A 25,531-nucleotide genomic window follows, 5' to 3' on the forward strand; every position below is an offset into this window, starting at 1 on the left:
GTGATCACAACAGTCAAAGATTTCCTATGCTTAGTGTCAGGCAGGTCTGACCTATTGGAGTAATTAGGTCATGTACTTGGGTCGTGATCAAAAGATGTTGAAACAGTGTAGCAAATTTTTGATTGACAGTCTCAGGTTGCTGTGTGAGTCAAATGGAATTTTTTTTACCTTTTGCTATAAATAACCGGCGACCGACCGGCCGCAGGGCAGTAGAATGTAAGCAACCCCCCCAAAAAAACAACAAAAAACAAACAAACAAAAAACAAAAAACAAACAAAAAACACTCAAAGTGAGTTTGAAAGCCGTAGGCAGTTGTAAAAATAAAATAAACACTTTATATGTTTGTTTTTTTTATTTCCCTTTCTCTGCAGAATGAGTCGACTTTGCAGCTCCCCCGAGAAACAACACCCGTCCAATGCATACAGACACAACCGGTACCGGGATCCCCGCGAAATTGTGATCCTGATCCTGTAAGTAATAAGTTATGATTTAATATTTGTCATTGGCTCCGTGATATTTTCTTCCACTTGAAAAAATCTAAATTATATTGTTCATTGGAGAGGGAAAACATGAGTCAAAGTCAACATTACCGATGCTGGAATTTCTCCTCAGTAACTATTTTCGAAACATGTAAACAATACGTGACATGCAAGGTGCATGCACTCTCTGCCTGTGCTAGTTTGTGTGATTAGCTTGGTGCGTGATCAATTCAATCGACGGCTAAGATCGTGATCGAAAGATGTTGAAACAATGTAACAATTTTTTTTATTGACAGTCAGAGCTTGTGCTGGGGTGAAAATGTCTGCACGCCCTTTGTTGTATAGTTTGCTATCTGCTCTCCGCAACCCCAGCCGAGCAGCAAAGAAAAAGAAACGGATGTAAACAAAATAAATGATAAAAAGGTCAAAGTGAAGTTTGAACCTGTAATTGAAAACATGACCTAAATCAATGATCCAGCCCCCCCCCCCCGATAAGTGTGTTTTACATATTTTGTGTTCTTTTCTCTGCAGGATAGGCTGACTTCACAGCTACAGCTCCACAGAGCAACTCAAAATCAGCAACCCATGTCTCATTGGCCGTACGGGAACTGTGATGTGAGTAATATTTATGATGTACTATTTGTCATGAGATATATGTTGTACTATTTGGCTGAGATTTCCCCCGTTCAACAAAAAAAGTTGTTCACTAAAGAAAGACAAAGAATGAAATTCAAAAATCGCTGAGGCCATAAAGTAGGATTGCATTTGTAGCCATTGCCTTGCTCAGAACATGTAAACAATAGGTGACTTGCAAGGTGCATGCACTTTCTGGCCGTGTGCGTGATCAATGAAGTCGACTGAATAAGGTCAACGATCTTTCCTTTCTACTCGTCACAACCTTTTGCAGTAATTAGGTCATGTTCTTCAGTCGTGCACCCGTGATCAAAAGGTATAGGAACATTGTAGCATTTTGATTTGATTGACAGTCAGGGTCAGAGGTCGTGTGCGTGAAAAGGAAAATTCCACCTATTGTTTCTACTGCCAACTGCACAAGCAAGCTCTCTGCTGGTTCGTCGCTTGAGTCTGACCTGAGAGCAAACAAATCTAGGGGAACCCCCTCGCATGTAAACAAACAATGAAACTAAATGAAAAGATCGGCGTGAGATATAAACCAGCAATTTACGGAAGGGGAAAATGATTGCTTTTTGCGTTGTGGAGAAAGGGAGGTTTAATCGACAAACTAAATGCATTTTAAAGAAAGAAAAAAAACAACAAAAACACAGTGTGTATTATTTGGCGATTTATTTTGTGCATTGGAAGTGGTCATGTAAATGCAATCGCGATATCCGGCCAATTGTCCTGAGGAGGTTTATAGCTTTGTGACATATTTTTTGTTGATCTGTGCAATCAAAGTATAGCCTCTACCGCTATAAAATTTTAATGAATTTTGTGTTCACTTCAGTAAAGTAAATGACGCATCGATGCAGGACTTTGCAAAATTGACAAACACAGATTTACAAATTCTTCAGTCTGTGAGCTACTGTGCTGAATATGAAGGTATACAGATTTATATAGGCAGTGCACAGTATACATGAGTGTATAGTGCCAACAGTTCTGGCCAGTATTTTGTGTTGAACTCAGCTTGTATATTTAGTGTTTTATGAAACACAACACAACCCTCCTCCCTACCCCCTTTGAATGGAATATTTTTTTTTTATTTTCTAAAACTTTCTCTGTGTTAAAAAATAAGAATATGGGTTGTTTTACTATGGGTTTGTTATACGCATTGCACAGTATACATGAGTGCCAACTGTTCTGGCCTGTATTTTGTGTTGAATTCAGCTACTATATTTTGTGTTTTATGAAACACCCCCCCTTGAATGGAATATATATATATATTTATATATTTTATCAAACTTTTCTCTGTGTTAAAAATAAGAATATGGGTTGTTTTACCTTTTAAATATTTATTTGTTGATTTTATTCTTATAAGGACAACACTGCCTCTGAGAGTGATCATGATGATGAAGGACGGGACAAAGAACAGCATAATAAATTAATTATGTAATATACAATATTTTCACATTTTTTAAGGTAATACATAGCAAATACTCAGTTAACTTCATCATATATGATAAGAGGTCAATATTTGTCTCTGACAAAAGAAAGTAAAAGCAAGCACACACACATATTTTGATTATCGTGATGACGTTTATTTTTTTAGGTTATTATTAGTATTATTTTCATTATGGTATTTCTGTGGGAGTAAATGAAGCAATTTTTTTTGTCCCTTCATTTTAGGCAAAGAGCACAGCAACCAAAGAAGCAATATATCAGGCTGAGAAAATGTAATGATGGTGAAGAGTACATGGGATTTTCCTTGGGGTGAAGAAATTGGTGATAGTGAAGAAAACAGCTGCAGCAATGTGAACTCAGATCCGTCACGCGGTAGTAGTAGTAGTAGTAGTAGTAGTAGTAGTAGTAGTAGTAGTAGTAGTAGTAGTAGTAGTAGTAGTAGTAGTGAAGAAAACAGCTGTAGCAATTTGAACTCAGATTCTTCACACGATAGTAGTAGTAGTAGTAGTTGTAGTAGTTATGACAGTAATTATTTAGGCACTCAAAGTTTCAATGACAAATTACAAACTCTAATCAATCAATATACTCCCCATTCCCCCTTAAATACTGATGATAGTGAAAATTCAAAGGATTCTCCCACCCCCATGAATACCCAAGAATTCAATGCAAAATGGCAGATTCTTATTGCAAATAGCCGTTGCCCTCCTTCCTCACAAAGTTCAACCACCACTTCATCATCATCATCATCATCATCATCTCCATCACATCCAATAAGTCAAATTGGTCAGGGTCAACAGATGACATGCCACCAGATGACTCGCCAGCAGATGAAGATGTCGGGGCTGAGTACTATCAAATCACACGCGTCCGAGAACGTCAAGTACAAAAATTCAATGCTTTAGCCCATGATTATAAAATCAAATTCAATGATATTAAACCATTTCGTGGCTTCATATAAGTCATGTCAGTACTACAAGACGTCTTTCAAAGCATCCTCGACAGGCTGACTAATGGCATCCCTGAAAGAGACCGTGTGCGAATTACACCGGAAAGTCCATCACTTCCCTATCAAATTTGGTTACCTTTCTCACCTGTGCAAGAGCTTACAGTCAACAGGGTATTGGGTGAAATTGAACGGGTGCTGCAATCATACGAAGAGTTCACTCCTGATGAAAACATCTACATCAACTTCATTCATGTACACATGCCTCAATGGGTAGGAAAGGATTGGAGAAGGAGACCTGTCAACATTGCCCGTCGACTCCGATTGATGAGGAGTGTTATCCGTATTGCTAACACCGATGAACTGTGCTGTGCAAGGGCAATAGTGACAGCAATTGCTCACATCAATCGCAACAGTGATCCTGAATGGGACTCAGTACGAAGGGGACAGCAGGCACAGACAAGACGTGCAGCTGAACTCATCACTCAGGCAGGTATTCCACCCGGGCCATGTGGAAATGAAGAACTCGACAAGTTGCAAGCTGCCGTACCATTATACAGGATCCATGTCATTTCTGATGAGAAATCTGGTACATTTATTTATCAGGGACGTGACACTGCAGAACCCAACATATACTTGTACCATCATGACAACCACTATGATGTGGTGACGTCGATGCCTGCATTTTTAAAGAAAGCCCACTATTGTCACAACTGCAATACAGCATACGAATACAAGCATGAACATGTTTGTGAAGTTTTCTGCAAATATTGCCGTACTCCCTCCATCTGTCCGCCTACTGATGATAAAATCTACTGTAAAGACTGTCATCGTTACTTTCTTGGTCAACAGTGTTTCAACAATCACAATGCAACAAGTGGTCATGCTGTAAACACTGTATGTCAGGTCATCCGTCGTTGCAAGTTGTGTGGCGTAACCATCAATTGGGAAAAGAGAAGTAAAAAGAAGAAACATCGTTGTGGTGAGAAATACTGCAGGTCTGCAAACAATACGAAAACAGTGACCACTTGTGTTTTATCCAGCCTATTCGCAAGAAAAAGAAGAAGACGACTGGTGCAGTGGATAACAGTGATGATCAGGGTGATGTGTTCGACTTCGAAGTCCAAGAAGATGATGAAGAAGATAGTGAAGAAGAAATAAAGTATTATTTCTTCGACTTTGAATGTACCCAAGATGGTGGAGTCCATGTCCCGAATTTTTTGCATCGTCCAGTCTGAGTCTTGCTCAGAGCAAGTTTTCCATGGTCCTAACACTAAACAATAATTCTGTGTTTGGGCACTTTCTGAAGAAAACTCCCCCGGCACTTTCATAGCACACAATCTTCAAGGATACGATATGGTCAGTTCATTTTGCAGTACTGCCATGAGAATAATGTTCAACCTGAAGTCATCATCAATGGAACCAAAATCATCCACATTTTCATCCCCAGTTTAAACATTAAATTCATAGACTCCTACAATTTCCTCCCTGTGGCTTCGGCTCAACTTCCCGACATGTTTGAACTGGCTGAAATGCACAAAGGTTACTTTCCCCATTTCTTCAACACAGCGGAGAACCAAGAATACATCGGTCCTCTCCCACATGCGCAATACTACGGTCCTGATGGTATGAAACAACATCAGAGAGAAAAATTCCTGAGATGGTACGAAGAAGAGCGATCGAAAAATCATCCTTTCAACCTGAAACAAGAACTTGAGAACTACTGTAGAAGCGATGTAGACATCTTAAGGAGGAGTTGTTTGAAATTTCAAGATATGTTCAAACAACAGAATGGTGTGGATCCATTCAGGGATTGTGTGACCATCGCATCAGCCTGCAATGTTGTTCTACGCAGGAATTTTCTCAAGAAAGATACCATCGGGATCATTCCAGATCACGGCTACATCCACCGACGAAATCAATCTGTCATTGCATTGCAGTGGTTGGAGTGGCTTGCATATAAGAAGAATGTCAACATTCAACATGTATACAACGGGGGTGAGAAGAAAATTGATCGATATTGGCTAGATGGGTATGATGAAGCAAACAACACTGCTTGTGAGATGCATGGTTTCTACTACCATGGTTGTTCGCGATGTTACGAAGACGATGATATCGTCAACACCAAACTAGAGAAGACCATGGGTGATCTCTACCAATGTACCCTCGACAAGATGCGATTTCTACGCACCAATGGCTTCAATGTGATCGAAATGTGGGAATGTGACTTTAAGAGAGATATTCGCGAAAACCAAGACCTGCAAGAATTCATCAAGTCACTTGATCTACAGGAGCCTCTTTATCCACGGGATGCCTTCTATGGTGGTAGAACCAATGCAACGAGCTTTACCATGAGTGTGAGGATAAAAAGAGATTCACTATGTCGATTTCACAAGCCTCTACCCTTATGTCAACAAGTACTGTAAGTACCCCATCAAGCATCCGGAAGTCCGCACAAGAACATCATACTGCCTGTTCAGTGGTACTTTGGTGTTGCCAAATGTCGAGTGTTGCCACCGAGGCAACTTTACTTTCCTGTTCTCCCCCTCAGAGTGGATAAGAAACTGATGTTTCCCCTTTGCAGAAGCTGTGCAGTTACCAAACAGCAGGCATCGTGTGAACATAGCGATGACCAACGATCCTTTGTAGGAACTTGGACAACACCAGAGTTAGCAAAAGCTGTGGAGAAGGGGTACAACGTCATCAAAGTGTTTGAGGTGTGGCACTACAGAGAAAGTGAAGAGTACAACACAGAGTCACAACAAGGTGGGCTCTTCACCGATTACATCAATACCTTCTTAAAGTTGAAACAAGAGAGCAGTGGTTGGCCTTCATGGTGTCAGACAGAAGATGACCAAGACCGATACATCCGTGAGTACCATGAGAGAGAAGGTATCCTACTTGACAAGACTAAGATTCATCGAAATCCAGGTCAGCGGGCATTGGCAAAACTGATGCTGAATTCCATGTGGGGCAAGTTTGCTCAACGTAACAACTTTCCACAGCTTCAGTACATCCAAGAACCTGCAGAACTCTTCCGGTTACTCAAGAGTGAGCAACACACTGTCAACAACTTGTCTTTTGTCAACGATAACATGGTCGCTGTACAACATTCACTTTGGGATGAATTTGTTGAAGGTGCCGTTAATACAAATATTGTCATTGCAGCATTCACCACAGCCTATGCCCGCCTGAAGTTGTATGATCTTCTTCTTGTAGCCATTGATGAGCGTGTCTTGTACTTTGATACTGATTCTCTCATCTTTGTCAGCAAGTCAGACATGTATGAACCACCTCTGGGTGACTACTTAGGAGATCTCACCAGCGAACTTGAACCTCCAGGCAATTACATTACCAAGTTTGTGTCCGGTGGAGCCAAAAACTTTGCCTTCTGTCTAGCACAGCCCGACAGGAAGGGAAACCGCACTCTTTGTAAAGTCAGAGGGATCACCTTAAATTACTGCAACAGTTTAAACATCAACTTTGATGCCATCACTCGTCTGGTCACCACTTGCCCATCATCAACCATCACCGTGAATGACCGACGTGTTGGATGTGATGTTGTCACAAAAGTGAAAGTAAAAAATATGCCCTAGTTTATGATAAGAGAGCATTGATTGAAAATTACAAACCCTTCCCTATGGGTACTAAAACTGTACTTTGTCAATGAAACACCCCCTCAAAAAAAAAAAAATAATAATCGAGAAACATCAATTGAGGGATGCCAACAAATGTTTGGCAAATGCTTTTCTTCATATTTTCCTCTCCCACCCCTCTTTGTCAATCAAACAGTTTCCAATACTTCGTAAGAAAGAATAAGGCACGGTAATTATAATTGTAAAACAATAGGCTTTGTTGATATCATTCAAAGAAAATTAAATTCAAGTTATCAAGTTGTATGTAAATAATTTTGGTGAAGCTGTTTTCACAATTTAATTGGATAAATTGCAAAAACAAAATTGAAATCTTCCTGATCAGTTTTGTGGCAATGGTATTCTGATCATTCTATTTGTTAGAGTTGTATAATTCATTCACTTTCAAAGTCTTGGAATGTATGTATTTGATATTTGGAGAATTTGTAAATGCAAGAAAAGAGACAAGAAGGTACATTTTTTCCCCTTTAAATTTTAAATATTGAAGACGACAGACCAACAGTTTGTTCATTTTTTTCTTTCAACAGAATTATCTGTAGATTTCAACTTTCATCTTTCCAAGTCTTTTTGTATGTTGTATGTCAACAAACAAAAACAAAACAATTATGGTTAAACCTTTTTTTGTCAAGGAATGTAATAAACGCAAATCAACTTTGTTAATTTAAAAAAAATTCAGAGGCTGGTTTAAATTTATTTGTTGATGTTTGTGTATAAACATTAGCTGGATGCGTAAACATGTATGTATGTTGTATGTGTGTGTAGTCTTTTCACAAGACTTCACTCAAAGGCCAAAAAGTGGGCCCCACTGCACCGAGGGCCACCGAAGAAGATTGCTCTTGGTCAATGAGTTACATCACACTTCGTTTGGGCATAACACCCCCTACAAACACTTTGAGGCCATCTTGCCCCTCGGGCCTTTTTTTGCCCTCCCTCTGTCAAGAAATGAGAACATCCTTAAGTTTTCCTGTATAAGTTTGTACTATTTCAGCCTAACACTCATTTGGCGTGATGGGTCTCATTCTGCAAACACTCTTGATACTGCATCGAGATTTCTCCAATCCTATGTTCTTCCTGTATTTGTGTGTGCTGCCATACATCATCTATGATAATTTTTCAAAAGGAAGCCAGTCTCATGTTATGAAAGCATCGATCTGAGTGGAGAGATTGACTGAAAGGAAATCAACCGAAAAGTCCCATCACAGAGAAGATCAAGTTGGTCAACTTGCAGTGTGCGAAATTATGAGAAAATAGCTTCAGGTCATAAGGGCCTGCACTAAGCCAAAGCTTCAGGTCCTTACAGAAAACTGCCGTCCTCAATAAATGCAGTTGTTAACGACCTGTATTACCATTAAAGTCAACACTCTCTCCACCAATACTATGCCTTTGAATGTTGTAATCTTTAATTTTTCATGTCCTTTTATCTCTAGAGTCAGCAAGTATTCACTCCAAAAGACTATTGTTTACATAGCTTGCAGAATAGTGTAAGTGAATGATCATGAATCATTCATCTACATGATCTGGAATCTGAAAAAGATCACAGCCCTCATCTTCCCCACTGTCATGCGCATGCATTTATCAATGTTTTCCACCATGGGGGACTATGGGACTAACAGGAGAATTTGACAACTTTTTCTAGCCATGTCAAATCCCCCACTCTCGGACAATAAAATGATGTCAAACACCCAGGGGTCGGGGAATACAGGCTCATGCACTGGCTACATATAGATGTGAAAGCGAGAGTTTGTCTCTCACGACTATGGGGGATGATGTTCTCTACGTGGCTGTGTACAATTGTACACTACACCATGTGATATATTTGTATACCGGCATGCAAAACTCACCGTCATCGTTGGGTTTAGGCCTAAATATCGCAAAAAATTACGTCTTTTAAGATTTTACAGTGTCATGAACTGATCTTGTCGCGATGGTTTTCAGCAGTATCGAGTGTCTGTCAAACTTTTCAGAGTCATTTTAATAACTTTAAGCTTTCAAAGGACAATGAGACCTGGCAATCGCTCAGGCAAAATTTTTCGATCAGAAATCATGCATTCATTTCCGCGAGTGGTGTGTGCCATTCATGTTGTCTGCAATTTTCTATACGCTCAATCTCGATAGCAAAATGAGAGCAGAGTTTGTCATTAGTATTTGTCCAATGAAATCTTGCTGCAGCAGCATATTAAACTCCTCTATGAACCGTTTATATTTTGAACGCTTCAATTGAAAATCAAAGCAAAGAAAACAGAGTCAGTTTGATAAAATGAAGGGCTGTATTATAAATTCCGAACAGGTTGGAGTGTGGAACTAGTGAAGTGATATAGACTATTCGTAATTGTAAAATGTCGCAAAACAAAAAATTACTATGTTGCGACAACCCCCCTTCAGTTTGGCGTACCATAGCGATCGAATTCCCCACTACCAGGACATGAAGTGCGATCAACCCTGTTGCCCCGCACTCCCTCGGTGGAAAACATTGATATAGGCGCATGACATTCAAGTCTGATATGATTCAAAGTCAGTCATCATCTGCATCTGTTACAGGTCTTGATGGAGAAGTTTTCATCATTTATTCTAAATTCCAGTCGGTCATATGGACCGACATGTTGCTAAAAACTTTCGGCCCAACGAGAAATCTGTCGGTCTAGGACCGTCGGACCTATGTTAATTTCGCACACTGTCAACTTGGTATACCATGCCACGAATGCAAAAGAACTGTCCTTACCCTGGTTGTCATGCAAAACATCTCGTAAGACTGGCAAATCATCTCACACAAGTGCATAATATTGAAGATAAAGTTGAAAGACACAGATTTTTAAAACTGGCCAGACAATCTGACACTCATCAATTGATGTGCCAGTTGATACGAATCGTTCGTCTACTGTCTGAACAACATCAATCAAGTCAATCATGGATGCAAGACTACAACATCCATTCACTGCTCTCATATGTGGACCCACACAGTCTGGCAAAACCGAATTCGTCAAACGACTGCTGAAGGAACGGGAAACTGATTTTTCCATCTCCTGAGCGTATTGTCTGGTGCTATGGAGAATACCAACCTGCCTATACGGAACTGGCTGCCCTTATCCCTAGCATTCATTTTGTTGAAGGCATTCCTGAAGAGTTGGATAGTACGTTTTCCCCTCACCAATCCAACTTATTGATTATTGATGATCTGATGTCAGAAACTGGAAATGACAAGAGAATTACCAATCTGTTCACCAAAGGTTTTCATCATCATAATCTCTCTGTCATGCGTATCTTTTAAAATCTGTTTCATCAAGGCAGAGATACTCGAACCATGAGTCTGAATTCACATTATCTGGTCTTGTTTAAAAATCCAAGAGACGGATCAAAGATCACTCACTTAGCCAAACAGATGTACCCAGGACACACTCGTTTCATCCAAGAAGCTTTTACCGATGCCTCCCGTGAACCCTATGGTTATCTCCTCATTGACCAGAAACCCAACACACCGGAAGTCCTTCGCCTACGCACTTACATCTTTCCAGGAGAGACTGCCTTTGTGTACATCAGGAAAACAAAAATAGACATGATGAGATGAAATTCAATCATTTCATCATGTCTCAGCGAATGAGAAAACATGCTCATTTTCTCTCTGTGTTAGCCAAGGGCAATCCAAAGCAACAGAGGGGGATCATCGAGGGAGCCAGTAACGACTTAATCCATTGCCTCTGTGAATGTTGTTTGAACATTCTTCGGGGAGTGTTCCATTGTCATCTGCTCAAAAGAAGAAATTGAGCAAATACAAACATCATCTTCGCACACTGTCAAATAAAAAGGTTTCTACATCAAAGAAGAAGAAGATACTTGTGCAAAAGGGTGGATTTCTCTCAGCCGTCCTGGGGCCTGTGCTGTCTGTGTTTGGAAGTCTCCTCTTTAAGTGAATTGTCACCATGCCCATGGAACATGCCAAGAAGATGGCTCTTGTGCCACAGGAATTACTAGATGCAATACAACTACAGCAGAATCAAACAACAACCCCATGACGAAGATGCTGTCCTCTCCAGATAGGGAGATGCAACAAATCTTGGAAAGAACAGACATCACTGATGATGAAAAGGCAAAACTGTACCAACAGACTCTTCAAGAGTACAGGGCTTACATTGATAAAAGGAAGGAACCTGTTAAAATCAGCATCCTCCCCTCTGACACTTCAAGGGGTACCACAACAGCTGTGTCTTCTTCAGGGTCTCCTTTAGATAAGGGCACAGAAGAGGAAGTCACTGACAAGCCAAATCCGTTGGATAGTGAGGAGCAGGATGTTATGGAAGGTGTGCAAAAATCTCTCTGACGAAAAGCACACTTGCTCCTTCAGAAAGTGAAACAGTATGACTCCATGGATTGGAATGAGAAAGGGGAATTAATGTACGATGGCAATCCCTTACCTGGAACTCATATGGTAGACCTCATCAACGACACCTTACGTCGGAGGAAAACCTTCACTCCTAGAGGGTGGCAACAATTTGCCCAAGTGCTGTCTGACATGAATGTACCACAAGATCTGATTGGCAACAAGGAAAGATGGAACTGGATTCAGTCTCAGCGAAAATCAAAAGGATTGTTTCATCCAAGAGATGATGAAGAAGGTGATCATGAAGTATTTGCTGGACAATCATCTGCTAAAAAGAAAAAGACAAGGAGGGAGATACGTCCTGTCATTTCAACTGCTGCAAGACCATGACATCGACCATCCATGACAGGGAATTGGCTCAACTTTTAAAACATCACTCTACAATTTGATGATAGTCATTCCAAAGGAGACCTCTGTCATGGAGTGTTGTCCACCTTCTCTATCCCTTGGCGATGTCCTCAAACGGGTGAGGTGCCTCTGTGCTTGCTGTTCTGGATCCATAGTCATCAAACATGAAACCTGTGACCAAATTGATGGACTTGGATCAGCACCTAAGCCAGGTGTATTACGATCCAAGTCATTCCGCAAGTTTTGGAGGAGTCGATGCTGTTTACCGTGCTGCAAAAGAGAAGGGAATAAAGACCACCCGTCAAAAAGTGAGAGAATGGATGCAACATCAGGACACTTACACATTACACAAACCGGTGAGGAGGAAGTTTCCAAGGGCTAAAGTAATTGTCGGTGGAATGGATCTACAGTGGCAAGCTGACCTTGCTGATGTCAGTTCACTAGCAAAATGCAATTCAGGGTTCCGATACATCCTCACCTGCATCAACATTTTATCCAAGTATGCCTGGGCCATTCCCTTGAAAGACAAATGAGGGGCGACTTTGGTAGCAGCGTTTGACCAGATTTTGAAGATTGGACGAAACAGTAAAACTGCAAACGGATCAAGGCAAAGAATTCGTAAACCACCTATGTCAGAAATTTCTGAAGAGTGAAGACATTCAATTTTTCACCACCGGAAATGAAACGAAAGCTTCTCTGGTTGAGCGTTTCAATCATACCCTGTCGTAAAATGTGGTTACCAGAAATAACACCCTAAGTTACCTATCAGTTCTTCCTCAGCTAATGCAATCTTACAACAACACTTGGCATCGCATCATTAACAGAAAACCGGCGTCTGTTAACAAGACAAATGAAAAAGAGGTGTGGGACACTCTGTACAGTGACCATGAACAGAAAACTGTGAAATTGAAATTCAGTGTGGGAGAACAAGTGAGAATCAGCAAAACTAAACGTATGTTCAAGAAAGGTTATCTGCCAAATTGGACAGAACAAATCTTCACTGTGTCGAGAAGTATCTCCAATCGGCCACCTCTTTACAAGCTGAAAGATTTTGATGTGGAGGAATTAGAAGGTACTTTCTATGAACAAGAACTACAAAAAGTCGTCAAGAAAGAGGACGGTGTCTTAAGAGTGTAAAAAATACTCAAAACAAGAAAGAGAAAGGGCAAGACTGAAAATCTGGTCAAGTGGTATGGTTGGCCATCCAAATTCAATAGTTGGGGCAGGGATCTGGCAAAACTATAAGAGGGATGACTCTGTCTGGATAATCAAAGTCTGATCCCAAAGTTCATCATGGTTGAACATCGATTTTGTATGTTGCTGCCGAGCAATGCATCCATGGACATTTTCCAAGACAATGCAGTGACAGGCTACACTGTGAAATTACCCAAACACATTTCTCTGCGGGGCAACTGGGCTTGGTCTTGATGGACATATACTACCCTTTCTCTTGGTACAACGTGGTCGAGGGCAGAAACTTGCTGGCATACAAAATTCAAGACCATAGAAAAACACTTGTCAAAATACCTGCAGGTTACTACGATGATTTTGGAAGTATACTGACCACTCTGAAAGAGCAAGGTTTACCTTACAACATCCAGTTGACTTTCGACCCGGTGTCTAGGAAAGTAACCGCTGATGTGAGTGAGGGTACCAGCCTCTACTTTCTACCAGGTCTGGCTGAAATCATGGTATTTTATCCCAATACCATCTTGAGGCAGAAGAACGATGCATCTTTCATGTTCAGTGTTCGAAACCTCTCTTCTCTGTATGTGTATTGCGACCTAGTGGACGACCAGTTGGTGGGAGATACCTTTGCACCCCTGTTGAGAATAGAAAATGTGGAAGGGATCCATGGACAGATGATCAACTGTACCTTCCACACGCCATAATTTCTTCCCCTGAGAAACCGCGAATTTAATACCGTAGAAGTCTACATAAGAGACGATACAGGTCAGAAAGTGAAATTTCAAGGTGGGAAAGTGATCAGGACACTAGCCTTCAGAAAACGACTCCCTACACTATTGTAGCCTGAACCATGCCGTATAGACGTAAAATCTATGAAAGCAACCCGGCCACATACAAGAAGTTTTATTTGGATCAGGTGGGAAATGGAGCATCGTTCCAGGGGGCAGCCGTGCAGAGAGGATACGTTTTGGTGGTATTTTGGGAGGCCTCTTCCGTGCAGCCACACCACTGCTCAAACAAGGTGCCAAAGTCTTAGGGAGACAGATGTTGAAAACGGGACTCAACATTGCAGGTGATGCACTCAGTGGACGTAACATCAAGCACATGGCAAAACGACGGTTGGTGGAAGCCGGGAACAGTTGATGACAGGCAGGGGTTCCAGATGTTCAGTTCCCCTAGCGGCAGTATAAAATGTAAAACTCTGAAACGAAGAGTCATTTCCTCAAAGCCAAGCGAAAGAGAAGATCTCCTGACATTTTTACTAAATGGCATTTCTTCAAGAACACTCCTGCGAGTGTACCAAGAGTGAACTTGACTTGTTCACAGTTCCTCCAATGCAGACCAGGGTGGAAGAGGGGCAATGGGAAGAAGTGCATCCCCTGACCCACATTGTGGAATCGGGACCCATCGAATTTGTGATTTCGGGTTCAGGGGAGGACTACATCACTCTGTCCTCAACACTCCTTCTGATCAAGGCCAAGATTACAAAAGTTGATGGTACTAACCGCAGTGAAGATGCAGCAGTGGGTCCCGTCAACTTGTGGCTCCATTCACTGTTCAGCCAGGTGGATGTACACCTCAATGGCAAAATGATATCCAACCCTTCCCCTACTTACCCCTACCGAGCGATGTTGGAGACCTTGTTGAATTATGGTGAGGAGGCCATATTGCTTCAGCCCTATTCTTCAAGGACTATCACTTGAAAATGGATGAAGTGAACCCCACTAAAGAAGGTGGAGAAGTGAACAAGGGACTGAAAAACCAATATGCCTTCACGTCTGGCAGTCAAGTTGTCGATATGGTAGGACCCATCCATTCGGATCTCTTCTTTCAGCCCAAGTATCTAATGAATGGTGTCGAATTACGTCTCAAACTCAATAGAAGCAAGAATGCCTTCTCCCTTGTGAGCTCTGCAGAAAATCCAGGCTTCAAAGCTGTAGTCACCGAAGCCACACTACTGGTCAGGAAAATAAAACTCAGTCCATCGGTACAGCTGGGCCATGCAGAAGCTTTAAAGCTGGGACTGTCCAAGTATCCCATACATCGTTGTGTGATGAAGGTTCTGTCTATTCCTGGAGGCACCATGTCCTTCAACAAAGACCACATCTTTCTGGGACAGCTACCTAAACGTGTGGTCTTGGGTCTGGTGGACAACGATGCCTTCTATGGTTCATACAAGAAAAATCCTTTCAACTTCAAACATTACAGCATGACATCGCTGGTCCTTAATGTGGGTGGAAAACAAGTTCCGAGCAAACCCCTGAAACTGGACTTCACCAAAGCAGGTGGTCAATCATTCATCATGGCCTACTATTCCTGTTTACAGGGACGAATAAAATAGGCAGGGATGAAGGAATCAACATCAAACGCTATGAATACGACAATGGATTTACACTATTTGCATTTGATCTCACACCGGACTTGTCTGCTGACGGAGGACATTTGAACCTAGTCAAAGAAGGCAACCTGGGCATCGAACTGCAGTTCAGACAAGCCCTGCCAAATACTGTGAATTTACTCGTGTATGGCGAACTGGATAACATCATTGAAATCGACAGAGACCGCAACGTCTTTTTTGATTACTAAAGTTCATTCTTGACTCCAGTGAACGATGGACACGTTAAAGTTGAAAGAGATCTTGAGTACAGATCGACACACTGCATCATCTTTTGCCGGGGTGAAACCATCAGACCGACTGCCTATGACCAGACTAAAGTCCTATCCTGCTGCATTTGTGGCCAATGTGGACCCAGTACTCAACCAGGGAAACACTGGGTGGCTTTCTACTTTGCCGATAGCACCATGGGGAATATTTCGATTTGTACGGACGTCCACCTAACAGGACACCTTTCAAGGCATTCCTGAGCAGGAACTTTCTCGACTGGATCTATAACAGAAAAATGCTCCAGTGACCTCTTTCTTCAGTGTGTGGACAATACGTCCTTCACTGTCTGCTATATCGTTGCCGGGGATGGTCCATGTCGAACATTGTGATGCAGTTTACTGAGGACTTGACTTTTAATGACTTTCTCATTAATGATTTCATTGAAAAATTGACTGGTGTTGATTTTGACATTTATGATGTTAACGTTTTTACGGACTCGTTTGACTTAGAAGTCATATTCATTACATTGTTACTAGTTCTTGTGTTGGCTTTCCTGTTGGTGTTCAATAAATTTTCAAACTTGTTCAATTGGAAAATACCAAGCATCTGCGTCTGATTTTTTTTCTCAGAGATGAGGGGCCATAAAGGGGGAGGGGCAATTAAACATACTCATTCATCAAAACAATCATACAAAGAGTATAGACGGACAAGTTCTTGATTTTCATTTTAAACATTAACAGTAAATTTTAATTTCTCAAAGTTAACAAAATTTAACAAGGCAAAAAAACATGAAACACAACACCTTTTTTTATTGCAAGTGTCTCTCAATGTCCTTGGCAAACTTGTAAAGTCCGAAAAAAAAAAAATTAAAGTGAAGGAAATCGAAGTGATTAATTGCTTGCAGAACCAAATTTTGAACAAACTGCGGTAATCATGTCCTGCACAAAACCATTCCTTAAATAGACAGACTGTCACATAAAGCTTCAAAACAGCTTTCAGGGTCTTCACTCCAGCGGTAGTACAGCAACTCCAAGAGATCATCAAGATCGAGTATTTCGAGGGGAACATTATGATCCAGGGTGATGTAACACAGTTTAGCCATGGCTAGAACAGACTTCTGCAAAACCAACATGTTGACTTGCTTGGCAGCATTTGTTAAAGTATTTGATGATCGCTTCCCATTGACCTGCAGGGGCATCGCCATAGTACAGGCACTCATGATCTTTCTGTGATGGGTCATCTTCCCTGCAACCCTCACAGTTTTGATTGATGATGACTTGGTCCAGGATGAACTTTGCATAGACATATTCGGCCACTCTCCTTGCCACTTTCCTGTCCAAGTCATTTGGCATATCGCTGAAGGAAGACTCTGAAAAAAGGATGAAAGACGGGTCTGTGAGTTCCAGGTCAATTTCATGTCAGTGTCTTGGCAGCATCATCAATACTCTGCATGATACATTTCAGCCGATTCCGCTGAACCAAATTCAAATTGATTCCCTTCTTTGTTGGTATCAGTTCTCCATTGTCGGGTTTCTTGAAGAATTCACGTATTCCAATGTACACATTTCCCTTGTACATCTGCACACTCACAATCAGAGCTGATGTCTCTGTGTCACACAGAAAAAATCTAAATTGTCTCTCACCTGCTTGACTAGTTGTGCCAGGCTTGGAAAGTTGAGGGACCAAAGCAGCAACTGATGACTGACTGGACTGAGTCTGATCAGGCATTAGCACTTCCTGAGTAGGCTCTGGCAAGTCGGGGATCTTCCTCCCAGGAACATCAGCAAACCTCTCATCTTGGTCAGAGACTGTTGGCATTGTCCAGACGCTGGTGTTGGTCTTTACATTAAAGTAATACGGACGTTCAGCCTTCACTGAATAACACTTGCGCCATCCCTCTTCCAGTAGTCTTGGTGATAGTATAGGAGTAGCCATAGCTTGAATAGTTGAGCTGTTGTTGTTGTTTGGATGAACGCCTGAGCTGAATTGGCCCTCAGCTGGCCCTCTTGCTACTTATATACTCTTGTTTTGCATATATAAACCAGTTAACCAATCAGGAAAGGGTATGGCCATCCCAATATCCTTTGCGGTATTTAAACGGACCAATGAGAGGGACTCGCTAATTTCATTTTGCATACTAGGGGTCTTTTCTAAGGTCATGACCTCCATATAACCCCCTAGAAGCATGACAGTTCTCAACTCTCGCGCTACACGAGAGGACACAAATCTCGCGAGATGTGTGGACTATACCACCGCCATTACTACTTGTTAGTTTGGCAAAAATATTTAAAGCCTCCCTCTGTATAAAATTGTTGTTTATATTTTAATCCACGGTCAAGATATCAACTGTTAAGACTAAGATGACAAGCTATATCACGAAAGCTTTAAAACTCGAATTGATGTATGGGTAAAGCTTGCTTTATCATGCACTTTTAGCCGTTCAAGAAGATACTCACATACGGTTAACACGGCTGAAATGGCTGCTATCAAAATACCGAGAAGGAGTCCATATCCAAAGTTACAGGGAGAACTGCAAAATTCTTGCAAATCATCATCATCCTGTGATTGGGAGACTTCAAAGATATTCTTTAATATATTTCCGAAAAAATTAATCATACTTAATTAATTGGATGCCCTTCTTAGTACAAATGTAATGTTTTGTGATCGCGCAAATCCTTAACTGCATCGACAAGATGAAGAAGGCGAATTGAGCCATATTATTATCTCTTGTAGTTCATAGAAGACTTATTTTATCTTGTAATTACCAGGATAAGAATAGACAGTTAGAATCCGAACATTGAATGTCAAAAGGACGAGAGCTGAAAGAAAGAGAAAATCAAGATTTGTAAAAAAAACACCACATGCGCGTTTTGCTGACTCAGGCAAATATATGATCACCCAAAATAGACGTACTTACCATTTACATATATGTGTTTACTGTTCTTGCGAATGTTGCCAGGTATTTGAATAGCTTGGCAAAAAAGAACAGACACATCATCGTCATCAGTCACTTTAGGTACAAATATGGCCAAGGTGTCTTCCGTCTTGTCTTTGCATGCAGCAACTACTCGTTGCATCGACCATACTTCGTCCTCACCAACAGGATTGCCGTCTTTGAACAACGTAATAATTGCAGCAGGTTTCCCTCTCTTTGCTTCGCAGACGTATACCGGCTTTGCTGTCGATATGTTTCCTTTCGGTAATTTCTCTATGGTTATTTCGGCAACAGGTACTGCGAAAAGAAAAATTGATCATATTGCCTTTTCCCATGATTCATTCACCTTGAACAATTTTTTCACGGTGACAAAAATACATGTATTTGAAATCGCTGTTCGTTTCGCTGTATGTTCGCAACATTAACATTAAGCTGACTTTCAAGTTGGATATAGACGGTAGGGATGGTATTCCGTTTCATTCCTTCGAAAATACATCTTTTTTTTATTTCCAAATTGAACAGTGAAAGTGCTGCTCATTTTTTTGTGTTGAACGTGCGTGTTCGGTGCAATGGAGAGTGCGCTTGTAATGTATACAGTATACCTATTCGGCGCGATCATGCCGGAAGACGCTCACAGGCTTCAAACCAAGTTTAAATTTCATTTTATTCGTTTTCTACATCTACAAATCACTGGCAACGCCAAAACTATAAAATAATAGCAATAATGTACCTCTTCCCGGCCTGTAATGGACGAAAGCCAACTTTGAACTTAATAATGTACTCGACTTAGCCTCGTACATTATTAAGTGCAAAGTTTGCTTTCGTCAATTATGGACTGGGAGGGGGGTACATTATTGATTAAATAAAGTACATAGCTGTAAACAAATGTAACTAATGAGATTTACATATCTCGCCTCATTCAAAATGGATGATACTATTAATCATGCACGCTACCTCCGTATGTTGATGTTGTGATCGTTTTCGATGTCAATGCAAACTATGACTCTACCTGAAGTTTCGATGAAACACAGTGTACACGAATTTTGCAAGAATGCATCCGTCTTCTCGCTAAATCGAGTCCGAAGATGGTTCAGTTTTGTGACATGACTACACACTGACGCTGGTAAGAGAGTGTGACAACATAAAGTATTTTCCCTTGCACGCCGAAATAGATCTAACCGTATGCATGGTTTATTTACATGTATATCGTAAATGTTATCGAATGCATGGTGAATGCCTGGGTAAATTACATCACTGCGCTTCACCATAGGGAACAGTTGTCATGTCCATCCCCAGATGTGGATATCGGTGTGTTTTGATCTTAGTATAGGTTTCTTGTTGCTATCGTTTATTAGTCCCCGCCATCGACGGAGTCGGGCGGGGACTTATAGATTGAGTTCCATACGTTCATTGAGGACATAATTATGCATATCAGTTTGTTTTGGGATACGATCCAATAAGGTTTCCAGGTGGCCATTTTCTTTCATGTCTGTGGGCATTATGCATCTTTAATATAAACCAATTTCATTCAAACTTAGCACAAGGACAATGCACTATGCCTCAAACATGCACATGAATTTTTTTCAAACAATCAAATATGGATGTCTGAGGGTGATCAAATGTAATTTTTGCATGTCCGGTGCTGTTTCTTAAACATTTCAGCACTAATTTCTTTCAATATTTACACAAAAGTATACATATGCATGTCGATTTTTGTTGTGCGATCTAATAATTTCTAGTTATTCGGGTGTGGAAATTTCTGGATCGAAAAGGGAATGTGAATCCGATGAGACGCCACGCGATGCGGCGTGGATGTCACTTGCATCGCATTTTTTGTTCTTTATTCTTTGAGTTAACAGTCCCCTTCATCGTTTCAATGCTGGCACAATAGCACATTGTGTAAAATTTTTGAATTGCGTGACACCTATTGACACGCAAAAGCTCACTTCTTACAAGGCCGCCGCTGATGTGTGAAACGTCAGACAAACTAATGATATCAGTGCTAGTGAGAGAATATTGACCCTTCATAACTCAGCAGCCGATTTTGTGCAGTTTTATTCTTAATTCACTTAGTCATTGGTGGACTTTTCATAATGTCAATTTTGTGACATCTTCCACGATTGTTCTTAACATTTTTATTTACAATTTTATTTTATATTTATTTATTCATTTAAATTGTAAATCGCTCAAACATAAGTTAAAGTCTATAAACTTATTGCAAATACTTTGTATGTTCTTATTGTATAAACACAAAAATAACTGGATGGTGTTGCCGGATCTACCGAGAGTGTTATTGCCATTTTTCGAAAACTCATGCGACTCCTCATGATTAAAAGCAATTTGATTCTGTAACAGTCGCCAAGGTCCCCTTTTCTGTCGCCTCTAAGCTCAACATTGCATAATTGTATCCGTCATAACAAGTAAAATCATTCATCCTAAGCCAACAAAATAGTGCGGGGGATGTTTATGAGCTTATGTATTGTGAAATTTTGTTGACAAAAATCATCTGTTAAGCTCAATAAGATCGTTTTGTGGAGCTCATATGAACTCTCTTAACGTTTCCCTTGCCATTCAAATTACTTATCCCCCATACTGACTCCCTTTTCACCGTTTTAATTAAGTACTTCCAATTATTTGACTTTTCATAATCGTAGACTAGGTTTTATACGCTTGTCAAAGTAGTTTGTGAGTAACAAAATAAAATATGCGAACGACAGTCTTGGTCTTATCAATATCAATGAGTATTCTTCCCTAGACAATTGCAAATTTCCTTCGCCGCTTCTATCTCACGACTCTGAGGCCGTGAAATTGCCGATATGTCATAGTAGATAGCGCACAGCATTTACGACGGCAACTGAAATCATATGATATTGACATTGATATTGATATGCTTTTGGCATGGTGAAGTGAAAGAAGAAAGTGAGATACATAACTTCGGATTCCTGACGAAATATCGTGTCAGAATATACATTCATTAAGTTTGACCTCTGTATGGTATGTACAATATGAAAAATGTTCGCGGCCAGTATATATAATTATGCTATGATATTGTATTTGTGACATCCAGCCATAGACAACCAAAATACCCACTCAAGCGATTGATCAACGTCGGGATCTTAGAAATACAGACACATCGTTGGCTTTGTGAAGAGTTCGTTTATTGGTCGCTTAAACCTAAAAAGGTAGCGTACATTGCAAATACATGGTGAAAATTCAAGTTTTGGAAGCAACAACTGTATCACATGTACGAATTGTAAGTCCATTCCAATAACACCTCATGCAGTTCAGCAAAACCAGAGTCTTGTGACGGAAGAACTGTGGCGGGATGCTACACTGACCCTTGCATGGTTTAGCTTAGATCCTACGGTTACAAGTTGTTTGTTACACGACGTACATGTAGTGGGACAATAAAGCAGGTGAACGTGGTGTACGTGGTTCAGTGCCGTACACAACCACCAACAACTTCCCGTTCTCTTTGGTCAAACTTGTTCACGTCAGTAAAGCGCCACGTATCCATCATCGTAACGAGACCTTAAACGTCCCTGTTCATGTAGTATATGTATTTGCCTATTTGTCTCGGATTTGCTGATAAAACATAAGAAAAAAGCGGAAAGAACGCAACGGCAAAAACGAAGTCACGACCCCGGTCGATTTTACTATTTCCCAATCAAAGAAAAATAAATAAACCATCTGGCATATCTCCCTTTTTGGCCAATCTCTCTTGTTTGAATTCATGCCCTTTGATTGATTAATAAAAGGAAGATCACCTGGAAAAAAAACACTAAATTACAGAGAAGAAAAAACAACAACTTGTCTGTGCTTAAATCAAGAGTATAATGAATTAAATAGCCCATATTCTGACAGTAATACTGCCATAAATTCTAGTTTCTTGAAAATGTACTGATGACAAAACCAACCATCGTATACAGTGCATTGTTTTGTAGACAACCTATCGTCAAAAAGTCAGTTTCATGACAAGTAGGTAAAATAGTGTGAAAACTATGCTATCAACTTATCAGTGAACAAAAAGTAAAATCTATAAAACACTGAGCAGACACAGTGCTGTCTCGGTTCGATTTCGTCTATATTACCAGAGCAAACACTCTAAAGGTTGTTTGCCCATATTTCATCATTGGTCATGGAACGGTCAAGTTTTTATTCTGACTTATTGAAGCCTGCTTGTGAAAGTCGACATCTGTAAGATCGTACATAGACTATAGACTCATGCAAACACATTTCAAAAATGGCCTGACTGCCATCCCCAGATGTACTTACCAATTACGGTGATTGTAGCATTTTGCCTTTGCGGGTCGGCTTGTACGTGAACACACTGCCATTCCCGTTCAACTTCACTGACAGACACATTGTGGATAAGCAGATTGTACTCCCCTTCATCCACATTGCCTTCTATTCTGCAGCATGGGTCATACACGTTTTTGCCATATGAAATGTACACTGGTTCACGATCATCTGACATCTTAAGCCATGAAGGAGGCACTTGACTGCCATGCAAAGATAATCTGCATTCAAGGAGTGCATCATGTCCCGTATTCACAATTATGTTCTGTGGCTGGATTTCCCACGTGGGCCTTACAGCAACTAATCGTAGAGAAGTAGAGAGATTGTACTTATATAAGTTACTTATGCGGGCAAATGACTGCCGCTGCCGGATGTAGGTACCTACGTATAGATGGTATGAACGGATGGTTGGTCGGCTAGACGGATTCATAAGTGCATAAATGTATGTATGTATGTATGTATGTATGTATGTATGTATGTATGTATGTATGTATGTATGTATGTCCGATAGTCCGTCTGTTCGTTCGTCCATCCTCCGTCCATTCATGAAAATCTCTCACTATACATTTATCAATGCATCATTCCATCCATCTACTCATTCGTTTATCCATCGATCCATCAATACTTTCGTTCATGCATGCCTACAATTTTTTATATAATGGTGCATCCATGCATGCATCTATTCATTCTTTGAACCCTCCATCCATCAATCCGTTCCTACCTATTTAACTACCTACCTACCTACCTACCTACCTACATACCTACATACCCACCTACCTACATACCTACATACATACATACATACATACATACATACATACATACATACATACATACATACATACATACATACATACATACATACACACACACACACACACACACACATACATACATACATACATACATACATAATACTACATACATACATACATACATACATACATACATACATACATACATACATACATACATACATCATACATACATACATACATACATACATACATACATACATACATACATACATACACATACATACATACATACATACATACATACATACATACATACATACATACATACATACATACATACATACATACATAAACATACATGCTACTTAAATGTAGATTTGAGGATCAATTAATGATTGGTCGTCTAGACGGATTGATGTATATACCGGCACATGTGAGGAAGGAAGGATGCAGGATGGATGGATCAATGAATGGACGGATATATGGATGGATGGATGAATGGATAGATGGATGAGTCGATGGATTGGAAGGATTGATGAATTGATGGACAATGGATTGCTGTATACATCGGTGGATTGATACATGGATTGATATAAGGATAGATGGATTGAAAGGCTAATCAGTACTTGGGAAAATGGATATAAGTCTGATTAATGGGTACATGACTGACTGGGACTTTGGGTTAATGGTAGGTGTGATTGCATGATCATTGATTTGTATGTATGGATAGATGTATATATGTATGTATATATAAATGTATGTATGTATGTATGTATGTATGTATGTATGTATGTATGTATGTATGTATGTATGTATGTATGTATGTATGTATGTATGTATGTATTTATGTATGTATGCATGCATGCATGCATGCATGTATGTATGTATGTATGTATGTATGTATGTATGTATGTCACATTACCCGTCTGTTCGATCGTCAATCCCTCCGTCCATTCATAAAAATCTCTCACTATTCATTTACCAATGCATACTTCCATCCATCTACTCATTCATTTATCCATCGATCCATTCATACTTTCGTGCGTGCATATGTACATCATTCTATACATCCTTGCATCCATGCATGCATCTATCCATCCATTAAACCCTTATCCATCCACCCATCCGTCCATGATACCATCCATCAATAAATCGCTACCTACCTACCTATCTACCTAGCTACCTACCTACATACATACCTACCTACCTACCTACCTACCTACCTACCTACCTACCTAACTTACCTAACTACGTAAACTATCTACCTAGATGGATGAGTCGATGGATTGAAGGGTGGATGAATGGATGACAAATGGTTTGTCGCATGGATCGGTGATGGATAGTTTGATTGGTGGAAGGATAGATCGATGGAAAGGCTAATCAGTACAAGGGAAAATGGATGTTATTTTGATTAATGGGTACATGACCGACTTGGTTTTAAGGTTAATGGTTGGTTTCATTGGTTGATGATTGATTTGTAAGTATGTATGTATGTATGTATGTATGTATGTATGTATGTATGTATGTATGTATGTATGTATGTATGTATGTATGTATGTATGTATGTATGTATGTATGTATGTATGTATGTATGCATGCATGCATGTATGAATGTATGTATGTATGTATGTATGTATGTATGTATGTATGTATGTATGTATGTATGTATGTATGTATGTATGTATGTATGTATGTATGTATGTATGTATGTATGTATGCATGCATGCATGCATGCATGTATGTATGTATGTATGTATGTATGTATGTATGTATGTCCGATTACCCGTCTGTTCGATCGTCAATCCCTCCGTCCATTCATAAAAATCTCTCACTATTCATTTACCAATGCATACTTCCATCCATCTACTCATTCAT

At 40.2% G+C, this 25,531-nt stretch overlaps 3 protein-coding genes and 1 long non-coding RNA gene across 7 annotated transcripts in view; 1 reads left to right on the forward strand and 3 right to left on the reverse strand.

Moving 5' to 3' along the window:
- LOC139127474 (uncharacterized) overlaps positions 1 to 7,814 on the forward strand; it is a 61,069-nt gene extending 53,255 nt beyond the window's left edge. For 2 of the 3 annotated variants that reach the window (XM_070693397.1, XM_070693398.1), the window contains exons 1-2: positions 389 to 470; positions 2,781 to 7,642. In XM_070693397.1, coding sequence (XP_070549498.1) covers positions 3,517 to 4,659 — 1,143 coding nt within the window. In that variant the 5' untranslated portion in view covers positions 389 to 470; positions 2,781 to 3,516 and the 3' untranslated portion in view covers positions 4,660 to 7,642. Of the gene's footprint in view, positions 1 to 371; positions 471 to 1,010; positions 1,095 to 2,780 lie in introns of those variants that run through there. The other variant, XM_070693399.1, reaches the window with a different exon arrangement.
- Positions 1 to 25,531, reverse strand: part of LOC139127479 (uncharacterized) — a 237,143-nt gene that overhangs the window by 174,684 nt on the left and 36,928 nt on the right. The window lies entirely within an intron of this gene.
- Positions 1 to 25,531, reverse strand: part of LOC139127478 (uncharacterized) — a 99,564-nt gene that overhangs the window by 30,253 nt on the left and 43,780 nt on the right. The window lies entirely within an intron of this gene.
- Positions 1 to 25,531, reverse strand: part of LOC139127475 (mRNA (2'-O-methyladenosine-N(6)-)-methyltransferase-like) — a 33,192-nt gene that overhangs the window by 6,015 nt on the left and 1,646 nt on the right. The window contains exons 2-5 of one of the 2 annotated variants that reach the window (XM_070693401.1): positions 22,875 to 23,198; positions 18,582 to 18,896; positions 17,308 to 18,483; positions 16,393 to 17,033 (exon numbers count right to left, since the gene is read on the reverse strand). In XM_070693401.1, coding sequence (XP_070549502.1) covers positions 16,759 to 17,033; positions 17,308 to 17,599 — 567 coding nt within the window. In that variant the 5' untranslated portion in view covers positions 17,600 to 18,483; positions 18,582 to 18,896; positions 22,875 to 23,198 and the 3' untranslated portion in view covers positions 16,393 to 16,758. Of the gene's footprint in view, positions 1 to 16,392; positions 17,034 to 17,307; positions 18,484 to 18,581; positions 18,897 to 22,874; positions 23,199 to 25,531 lie in introns of those variants that run through there. The other variant, XM_070693400.1, reaches the window with a different exon arrangement.

Source organism: Ptychodera flava, unplaced genomic scaffold (assembly GCF_041260155.1).
Source record: "Ptychodera flava strain L36383 unplaced genomic scaffold, AS_Pfla_20210202 Scaffold_32__1_contigs__length_2955704_pilon, whole genome shotgun sequence".
Lineage (NCBI taxonomy): Eukaryota > Metazoa > Hemichordata > Enteropneusta > Ptychoderidae > Ptychodera > Ptychodera flava.